Source organism: Brassica oleracea, chromosome C7 (genome assembly GCF_000695525.1).
Source record: "Brassica oleracea var. oleracea cultivar TO1000 chromosome C7, BOL, whole genome shotgun sequence".
NCBI classification, from domain to species: domain Eukaryota; kingdom Viridiplantae; phylum Streptophyta; class Magnoliopsida; order Brassicales; family Brassicaceae; genus Brassica; species Brassica oleracea.
In genome coordinates this window covers 16,520,579-16,531,411 of record NC_027754.1, presented here as the reverse complement: position 1 = coordinate 16,531,411, position 10,833 = coordinate 16,520,579, and the positions used below count along the sequence as shown (strand labels likewise).

Sequence of the window (10,833 nt, the reverse complement as noted above, 5' to 3'; positions counted from 1 at the left end):
AGTTGAGATCCACGATCTAGTTAGTTAACCAGTGAAACATTGCCATCGCTGATCACTGTGATTAAGGAGTTGAGCTCTAATATATCATGCATGGAACTGTTAGGCATCTATAGGATTATAATCTCTAACACCTGAATAGAAACCCTGCATCTAATATCTTACAATAAAGTTACATCCCCAATCATCTTGTTAGTCGAGCAATAGACTTGCTCAATTAGGATTGCTATTTACTTTTAAATCCATAAAACAACACACCTAGTATTAATAACTTTTCTAGATTTAATAGGTTCCCTAGCTCTTTGTGGATTCGATCCCTAAGTATTCCAACTGAACTTCTTATTTGAGAGAGTAATTCACTTCTTAGGGTAATTTGAGTGGTATCACTAACATAGCTAAAGCCAGAGTTAAAATATGACTAAATTTATATCCTATAGGGGCGGGCTGGCCGTAACCTTTTTATTCGTATGTAAAGCAAGAGATTACTAAGTTTAATCCATTTGTGCTATAAGATAAAGCAAAAGACTGTACTTACAAACTGTTTTGCAAATATGAGCTCCGGTATGTATTGATGTTACTGATTGAAGAGAAAAAATATGACATGAGAAGGTTATCAAACTTTTGATTGTAGATGTTCCATTTCATGTCCATACCTCTTGTCCCGACAGCTCGATGACCAAGAGAAATTGTTATAAGAGAGATCACTGTAGAAAACCGAGAAGTATATTAGTTGGGAGATGATGGCAATTTCTCAAGCTATACAATCAGTGGAAACGTACATAACAGATTTGCTGTGGAGGTAAACAGAAGCAGATTCAACGTTTCCGGAAAGCATGTTGTTAGTCAGATAGCTGAAAGAATAGCGGTCAGTCTCAATCTCTGATTAAAATACTCAAATCCTGGATTGTAATTACTTACGTATGTGGTGGTGCTTTTGGTACTTCTTGAAGTTCACCAGTCAACTTGTTAAACGATAAATCGCTGCGGTAAACAACTTAAATATAAATATTAATTCTTTGGTGTGCACATAATATTCTTAGATACCCTATGTTTGTATAAATAGGACTGTAAATAATATATAGTTTTTTATCCTTTCATACTAGCACACAATTCTCACATGCAGTCTAAGTTTTATGTGGTTACTCATGAGTTTGTGACGATTAAATTTTGTGACGATCTTTAATCGTACAAGTGCTATAGTCTAGTGAATTTAATCATATAAATGTACAATGTCAAGTGCATTCGCAATGCGCTAAGCAGGTACAGAATTCTGACAAGATTTAAACTTGTAAAGTGTTTACACATATCATTTAAAAGAACTTACAGTCTATTTAGCTTAGACATATTCCAGATGTACGAGGGGACTGAACCAGACAAACCCACATTCCGCAAAATTCTGGAACAGGAACAGAGACATCAGTTTGAAATTTTCCGATGAAGGCAGAAGAAACCATAAGCCTCAGTAGAAAAATAAATACAGGGTTGCGATAACTTTGCTGGATATATTTGGAAAGAAGTTTATCCCAGTCGTATCACTAATTCTCCTGCATATGAATGTGTATAACCGTTTAAAATATCAATCCTGTTTCAGTTGCGTTTTAAAATATATATATTTAAGGTAGTTAATTACAGATCAGCAAGATTTTCTAGGCGGGCCACTGCTTCAGGAAGAGGTCCTTTAAGTCCACTCGCATGTAGAAATCTGCTGAGCAAAATTGATAAACAGAAACGACAAGAGAAATAAATAAAAAATAGCAATAAAGTGAAAAGCTTACGTACAGCTTTTGAAGCCGAGACCAGGTGCCAATGTATCCAGGAATGGTTCCATTAAAGTTATTGTCACTTATCCAACTGCAAAATAAAAACAAACTACTTTAGAGCTTCGAAATATGTTTATAGGTTTTCTGAACAATCTTTCCACACACTTAACTACACATGTTACAAAGTAATAAAGCATGTATAAAGTGCTCAGCTAGAAAGCTTTAAAACACGTTTCAGTTCAATCTGGTGATTATAAAACAACCTTTTTTAAAAAAAAATCTGTAAAATGTCTCTAAACTCTGTGAAATTTACTGCTTTTTATGTCAGTAAAGATTTGTGTATTCAATTTAAACAGAGAGGCAAAAAGCTTATGAAAAGCATTCATTTCAAAGGATAGCAAGAACTTACAATTCCTCAAGGTTTACTAGTCTAGCGAGAGTGACAGGCAAGCGTCCAATAAACTTATTGGATGCAAGATGCCTGCACCGGTTTCAAAGAAGACCAACATGGTACATTTTTCCATTAAACAAAAGATTTTCTGATGAAAAATATCAAAACTGGTTGGAAGCAAGATGCCTGCAAAGCCAAAGATTGTCTTACAATTTTGTTAGGTTGGTCAAATTACCAAGCTCATCAGGAATTGTACCGGAGAACTGGTTTCCTTCAATTCCTCTGAAAATTTGATCACATTACTGTAATAGTAGGTCAAGTTAAAAAGGCATAGAAGTGGGAAACAGTTCAGAGACGACGTACAGGATTTTCAGATTCTTGAAGTTTTGCAACCAAGTTGGTAAAGGCCCAGACAAATTATTGGCGGAGAGCGTACTGCGAGAAAATTCAAAGTTACTCGTAAATCATGAAGATGAAGCATTGGAGAAAGAGAGAACTAACATCGAAGTGATATATGGCATTGAAGCCCACTCCACTGGGATTGTGCCCGAAAGGTAGTTTCGAACCAGGTTTCTGCAAAGAGGAGAACAAACTCGCATGAAATTTCAAAACCACCTCTACAATGGTACCTCGTCTAAAATGTATTGCTAAATTAACAACAGTAGATAAGCCCAACCCAATTTGTCTTTGTTCTTTTTGTCAACCTCAATTTGTCTTGCAGTTGTAAAAGTAAACTTATTGATTCCCTGTACTATTAAAATAAAATCATTCTTAAAAATCTACTTACAAAAGATGATTGCACATATTCATTGACTATTTACTATTTTTTTGGTCTTACCGTTATTTTCTCTAACTAAATGATAGTCTAAATAATTTATTATTAACAAGTTGAGATTTGTGTTTATTATTCTTTGATTTGGTCGTTTGTTATGGTTAGTTTATATACATTTAACTAATTATTACCAATACACGCAACAACCATAGAAAAATTAGCAACCGTTAGTAAATTTCAATGACCCTATTTGATTATGAGTAATTCTTAGGTTCATCTCCCACGGTGGGAGGTGAACTAGGTTCACCATTTTTTTTTTGATAATCCAGGTAATCCGGACACTCCGGAGGGAATTCGACTAGCGTCTAAGTACACCTCCGCAGAAGACATCCTGGAGGGCCGCCTTTTTCACCCTATTTTAATCGACGGTGGCCAACAGGATTCAAATCCGGATTCGTATTGGGGCCAAAGCTCTCTTAAGACCACTGGGCCGTCCTCGCTTGGTTTAATAACCAATAAAATTTTGACATGTTATATTTTTTTTTTAAAAGTAAAATGAAAAATAGTAATAATTGCCATTAAAAAGATTTTTTTTAATGTTGTTAACGACGTCAGTAAAAACATAAACCCTAAATAAGATACACTAAACTCTTGGATAAACCCTAAATCATTGGGTAAACTCTAAACTCTAAATCACAAACATTAAACCATAAACACTAATATCCTAAACTCTTGATAAACCCTTAGGTAAATCCTAAACATGTGGGTAAATCCTAAACACTAAGGTTTAGAGTTTACTCAATGATTTAGAGTTTACTAATGATTTAGAATTTATCCTAGATTTAAGGTTTACCGAGAGTTAATTAGGTACAGTGTCTAGGGTTTAGTGTTTATGATTTATCCAAAAATTTAGGATTTACCCAATGATTTAGAATTTATCCAATAGTTTAGGGTTTACCGAGAATTTATGGTTTACTTTTAGTTTTTATGATTTAGGGTCTAGATATTTACAGTTAATATTAACATCGATAAAATCTTTTTTTTTCTGTTTTGGCTATTATTACTAATTTTTATTTGTTACTAACTTTATTTGTTTTTATATTTTTTTATTTTAAAAACAAAATATGACGCGTCAAATTTTTATTGGTTATAAGGTAGGCGGTGAACTTAGGGTGAAACCCTAAATGGTGAACCATGAATAAGTGCTATCGTATTTTTACCGGTTTACAGCTCATTGCACACTAAAACTACTATTCAAGAAGACATGTGTAATGTTTACAGCTCTTTAATAACATTTTTTTTATATTTAACATAATATATGAAAATTTAGTCTAATAAAAAAGTCAGATTTTTTACGATCATATGAAAACGTATTTCAATACATGATGCACAAAATAATATTTGAAAAATTCTATATAAATTTTTATTTACAAGTTTTTAGAATATAAAATTATAAAAATTGTGATTTTAATATTTTAGGTAAAAAAAAATTTGTTTGGTTATAATTTAGCAAATAATAGATTTATCAGGGTGATTTGGTAGATATTTAAAACCAAATCACTAATTTATATTTTAAAAAGATTTTGTTATATATTTTTGCTACTTAATACTAGAAGATAAGTGTAATTACAGTTCTAAAGTATTCATCTAATCAATCTTTTTTTTGTACATAGCCGATATTTGTTTTTCAATTTATGCTTTACTTACCTTAGGTTTACCGCTTAATGTGATTACACTCAAATTAAATTTTATTTTAATATTTCTAGATATTAATTATATATTTAATAATTTATTTTATTTCCAGTTCAAATAATAAAATAAATTTCAATTTCATTGGCCCATTTATTTAACAAATAATTTTAAACATTCAAATTAGAATTCACAAAACAAAACCGAAGCTATTGTTGTTTTGTGTTTTAGAATTGTACTCCACATATTATACCATATAAATGAAAATATCTACATCAAAAATATAAAGTATTTTTAATTATAATTTTACAATATTTAAAATTATAAGCCACCCAATACAAACTTTGTACCATTCTAAAAACCATTGTTTTGTTTAAATTTTTAGATTTCAATTCAAATTACATTTTCCAAGTAAAAAAAAGATTATTTAACTATTTTTAATTTTTTCTACCAAATTAGGAATTTGACTAAAATTAATAAAGATACAATTAACTTTTAAATATAGAATAAAATAAAATAGAACATTTATAATAGACTATGAATAACAAAAAAAAAGCATTATAACAATAAATTTAAAGTTTTACATCACATATGCATTAAATGATATAGTAAAAGTTTTATTAAAAATTAAAAAAGCACAAATAAAATAGTTTATTCAAATTTATATACAATAAAAAGGTATATGGATATTTTACAAAATATAATCAACTTTATATATGTTTGTATCCGTTCAACCAATATCGGATTGCGGGTAATGATGAGTTTTGAATGTTTAATGAGTTTTATCAGTTTTTACTTATCAGGTTTTAATTAAATTCAAACCAGTTATGTACGGACCATCGAATTTACGGGTTTGACACGGGTCTGGATTGAGTACAAAAACACTTCTAAAAACTATTTACAACCATATGAATCTATTCTATTAATTAAGTTATCCCAAAATCTGTCAAGTAATCTTATGTGTCACCAACTCAGCAACTCTAACTCTTATAAAATGTACACGAAGGATAAATGCCGTAATAACATAACAGTACACATAAAAATCTCAAATAAAAGAACTGATAAATTATATAATTTAAAACAAAAATCATTTTCTTCTTTTATATAATACAATTTTGTAACTTAATAATTTACATCAAAACCAAAACAATAATTTATATCTAACATTTTATTACAGAAAAAATCTGCGCTAAAGCGCGGGTCAAAATCTAGTTAGATTATTATAATTCACATGATATAGTTGCTAGATGGAAGAAAATATATAAATCAAAATTTTATTATTTTCTAATCATGACATCCACATTTAGATTTTAGAAAAAAATGCGTTCAAATTTTAGATTAAGGACCTGACTGGTTGAAACGCAGCGGTTGCGGGAGTTTGAGATTGTATATAGTTGCGGATTATTTATTAAGCAGTTTGTACCACTGGTATACCATTTAGAAATTAGTACATTTATGGAATATTTATGACTGGTTGATTATGAGATATTGCAATGGTTTAATAATAAATTAATAATATTAACACATTAACATTATAAAATTATTAAACAAACTATTATGATAAATATAATATAAATAATAATGATATTATGTTTATTTATTTATTTTTAAAATTTAGATAAAAGCTATAATTTCAATAAAATTTGTTTTGAATATTTTTCTTAGAAATTTTAAAAAATATTTTATTTTGTTTATACATATATATATTTTTATATATGTATATATATTAAGGTTTAAAAATTATAGTGAATATTTTTAGTTTAAGTTTATATAAAATAAATTATGATAATGTGAGTGAATTTAAATTTAATATATATATATATATATATATTATTTATAATGTTTTAATTTTCAAAATTTAATTTAAAATTTTAAATATTTTTAAAAATATTTTATACTTTTTTTTATTCATCCGCAGCCTCAAATGCTAGTGGCAATCTGCTTTTGATTTTAAGAAGTTTGAAATAGTTTGATGTAATTTATATAATTTTATATGATTGTTGCAAATCTCTAATAACCGCACAAAATATGTGTTTTTGAGAGGCAGCGGAAAACAGTCAACAGTCAGAACCCAAGAGTAGCCATTAAATTATCTAAAGTTATTTTAGAAACTGCAATTTTTTTCACTAAATTTGGTGCAAAAACTGCAATGAAGAAATCCAAATAAAAAACTAACAAATCCAAATAAGTAAATAGAAATTAGAAGTTAGAAATTAATTTAGATTATCAAACAATTTGGAAAACCAATGATTTTGATAAAAAAAAAAACTATTCAAAGAATTATATACGGAATTTATTAGTTAACTTATTATAAGAACCAAAGTCAGATCGACAAGCAAAATTGGGATTTGGAAAGTTGAGTGATTTTTTTTTTGTTTAAAAATTATCCTCTGCATAAAAAGTTTACGAACCATAGTTTTCAAAACCAACGACATCGATTAATTTTTACAAAAAAATAAAAAACGACATCTATTAATCTTTTTTAGCAAAAGGAAAAAAAGACGTCTATTAAGCTTCAATTATTTAACTAATTTCCAAACTTACATATTATGGAGATACTGAAGCTTGGCCAACTCAGGCGGAAGTTTCCCTGAAAGACTTATGGAGTTAAGAATTCTGTGATTGTTCAACCAAATAAGAATAATTAGTACAGAAGAGAATAAATATTCGATAAGAGAAAACAAAAGATTAAGACTCACAGTTCTGTAATATGACATGTCATGTTATTGTTGAAACTACAATCACAAGCAATGGTGTTATTCATCTCATCGGAAACAACACCACCAATATTTAGAGTTCTAGAAAAGCAAGGATCGCCATCGCTTAGATTCAGTCTCTCTATTCCAAGTGTAGTAGCTATTTCCCCAAGTGCATTCACTGCACAAATTACCGAGTAAACATGGAAAAGTTGTGATGTTTTTGACCTTTGATATTAAAAGAACTAAGCTTTTGATTTAATTAATACATTCATCTGGATGGAGAGCTTGCGAAGTGGATGCTGTCAGAATCGCCAAGAAGCTTGTGGTGATGGTGAAGAAGAACAGAAAGAGAGTCGAGAAGAAGATCCACATTGTTAATGAATATTTTTGTATGTGTACTTGACTGGTCACAATATTATCATCAAGAAGATATTAAATAAATACATAATGAAAATTGCAGGGATATTATTTATTTTTATGGTCTTCTTTGGTAGTTGAATATACATAGTAGTGATGATATACATATTTTATTGATGTTATCTCTACTTCTTATGGTCTTCTTGGATCATTGGATGGTAAATAGTAACGATACGTATTTTATGGGATAATTATCTTCTTCTTTTTCTGTAAAAGGGCATTGGGATATTTATCTTCTTTATTGTCTTCTAGGGTCTTGGATAGTATACATACTTATGGATATTTACTACTTTTATGGTCTTCTTATATATTTGACCAAAAAAGTATTGTCAAACTAGCAGTTTGTGCAAGTTGCGTTGTTGGACAGTTACACGATAGTTAATGCTTGATGTTTCTTGTCCTTTTATTTGTTTATAAACCCTGCCCTACGGAAATAAATGTGTGAATTTATATAAATATTTTCAATTTTAATAAGTATTTGAAAATATAAATTTAATTTTAGTTGAAGCTAGCGTAAATTTTAATATTTATTTTGTTATTCCTTTTAAAAATCATAAGTATATATCACATTAAAAGATTTTCACGAAAATAAGTCGTTTTGCAATTTTAAATTTTTGTTCCACGTTAATTACAATACTAAGTTTAAATATTTGTTAACTGTGATTACTAGTCTAAATAATAAACAAAACTAACATGGATTATTTATTCATTTATATGTTTCTATTGAATTTATTAGTGCTTTCATTTTTATATTTTCTCTAAGGGAATAACCAAGTCACTGTAATAAAAACATCCCCCATTATGTAAACATCATGAAAATTGGCAAAGCCTCCATAACTTATGTTCAGTCTTTAAAAAAAAAAAGCTTATGTTCAATCTTTTGGTACTATTTGTAATACTAATGGCTATTTCGTTCAGCGCACTCACTGCAATAATATAACAAACAATATCAATTATATGAGTACCAAATTTGAATGTGACTTTATAAAGTTTAGATAATGGCGATTCTTCTCATAAATTATATATAGTGATTCTTTTTTTTTTTTTTTTTTTTTTTTTTTTTGCAATCTATATATAGTGATTCTTGGTAGGTCTATTTCTTGGTTAATCATAATGTTATCATGTACATAGGTGACTACGGGGGCACGTGCCCCCTACTACATTAAAAAAATTATGTGTATAATTAAATATAATTATGTAATTGGTCAAGAAACAAGACTTTATATTTTCAAGTTAAACAATCTGCTTTTATCAAAAAAAAAAAAAAAATTAAACAAAATAATAATGGAAGTTGAAATTTACCTAATTACATTACTACTACGCCCACGTTTTTGATTGTCTTCTCTCTAATCACAACTCTGCTGCGGACAAAAAGATTGTGCTTAACGAGTCCAAGAGAGAAACTAAAAGGTAAAAGTTTTACCGTAAAACTAAAGGAAATTTTGATTTATGTGATTTAAATATAAGAAATTATGAGAACGTAGAAACTATAGTAATGTACTAATTTTTTTTCATAGAAATTTTTAATGGAAAATATTTCAAACCTAAAATTTTTTTAGCATTTACGCCTGAAAATTCCGAAGATGATTTGTTTTCTCCAAAAAAAAAAGAAAGATTCTACAGATGATTTAAAGAATTTATATAGTGATCCTGGAAACAGGAAAAAGATAAATGAATATCCAAAATATGAAAAGGAGTTGTTGAGTCAACGCTTGATATAGAGGATTGGTAATGGGGTTGATACGAGGGTTTGGTTGGATAATTGGATCATTGATGATCTTCCACGGCCCCCCGATACAAGCTCGATGCAGTGGTTGACCTTACTATCACTGTGAATGATCTAATCAACCCGCTTACTGGAGTTTGGAATGTGGGTTTAATGAGAGATATCATTGAGGAAGAAGACGTTAACTTCATACTGCAAACAAAGGTGTGGGAACCGAAATTCGCACTGTCGATTTCCGTTTAAATAAGAAAACTAGAAAAACCCTAATTTCCCAGAGGTCCCGGATATCTGCTAATACCACACGCCAAGCAAATCAGAACACGATAATGACAACGATAAAATATAAAAATCGTAAGAAGAGAGCAAATAGAAGTATTATTCCAAATCTGTGTTTGAGCGTTTATAACAAGGTATAAGCCTGGGCTCGAGAGCTGTCGGCGAGATTCCTAGTTCTAGCAACCCTAAGACGGCTAAAACTAATTGAGTCGCAGCTCGAAATAACAAAAACGGAAAGTTGCCTAATTGCCCTAAGTGCTAAGTCTGCTCTGAAAAAGTTCTTCCCCATGCCTCCCGCCTAGGACCTCTTATATACTGACTCCAAGGTCGGTTTACGCCTTTCCTCTTCTGCCCTTAAGCCGCCATAGCATAAAAATGGAGATATTCCATTTTTTCCGATCTTCGTAATTATCTTCAAAATTTCGTATTTATCCGCGGAAACTTGACATTTATCTTCCCTTGCGAACCAAGTGTAAACCGTCATGCGGTTTACGGGCTGTTGGTTAAGAAATCGTAAGTTGGGCCTCGAGTCGTGTCCTAGGTCCCTTTGGGCCGTCTTTCGACTCGAAGCGTTTATTACGGCTTCTTTCGATAAAGAATGAACTTTCCACAGTTTTTACGTAAAGTTTGATTGATAACTTAGAAATGGCGGGGAACGTGAGATGGGTTCGCTACGGTATTCGGGAGATAGCATCGAAGGGTAGACGAGAATGCATGGACTAATGTCGTATCGACGTTTCGGAAGAGCTCGGTCGCTACGTAGCGACCGAGCTTAGCGACCGAGCGGAATGGGTGTTTGGTCGTAATGTAGTGACTGAGCTTTGGCTCGGACTTGGTCGCTACGTAGCGACCGAGCGGAGCACGCGTTTGGTCGCTGCGTATCGATCCTTCTCGAGCTCTTGTCCGATGATTCGTGTTTCTTCCGCAAAGATTTTTCGTAAAGAAGAATTTATTTCGAAAATATATTTGTCGATGAATTTTTCTATGTTTTTCCCCTTCGGGAATTTGGACGTTAACTTCGTCGTAACCGTTTTTGACCCCAAGTGTTGGGTCGTTTCCGGGTGGCGATAAGCCAACTGAATCCTCTTAGCATCCAGCACCTCATA

The 10,833-nt window shown here is 30.7% G+C and overlaps 1 protein-coding gene across 3 annotated transcripts in view; it reads right to left on the bottom strand.

Annotated features, from left to right (window-relative positions):
- LOC106306413 (probable LRR receptor-like serine/threonine-protein kinase At1g29720) overlaps positions 1 to 7,807 on the bottom strand; it is an 18,564-nt gene extending 10,757 nt beyond the window's left edge. The window contains exons 1-15 of one of the 3 annotated variants that reach the window (XM_013743024.1): positions 7,575 to 7,806; positions 7,309 to 7,486; positions 7,154 to 7,225; positions 2,650 to 2,721; positions 2,512 to 2,583; positions 2,359 to 2,430; positions 2,167 to 2,238; positions 1,777 to 1,848; positions 1,628 to 1,699; positions 1,476 to 1,541; positions 1,322 to 1,393; positions 916 to 978; positions 777 to 848; positions 651 to 701; positions 533 to 574 (exon numbers count right to left, since the gene is read on the bottom strand). In XM_013743024.1, the coding sequence (XP_013598478.1) occupies positions 533 to 574; positions 651 to 701; positions 777 to 848; positions 916 to 978; positions 1,322 to 1,393; positions 1,476 to 1,541; positions 1,628 to 1,699; positions 1,777 to 1,848; positions 2,167 to 2,238; positions 2,359 to 2,430; positions 2,512 to 2,583; positions 2,650 to 2,721; positions 7,154 to 7,225; positions 7,309 to 7,486; positions 7,575 to 7,680 (1,154 nt within the window). In that variant the 5' untranslated portion in view covers positions 7,681 to 7,806. Of the gene's footprint in view, positions 1 to 532; positions 575 to 650; positions 702 to 776; positions 849 to 915; positions 979 to 1,321; positions 1,394 to 1,475; positions 1,542 to 1,627; positions 1,700 to 1,776; positions 1,849 to 2,166; positions 2,239 to 2,358; positions 2,431 to 2,511; positions 2,584 to 2,649; positions 2,722 to 7,153; positions 7,226 to 7,308; positions 7,487 to 7,574 lie in introns of all 3 variants that reach the window. The other 2 variants (XM_013743023.1, XM_013743026.1) reach the window with 2 other exon arrangements.
- Between the last annotated feature and the right edge of the window lie 3,026 nt (positions 7,808 to 10,833).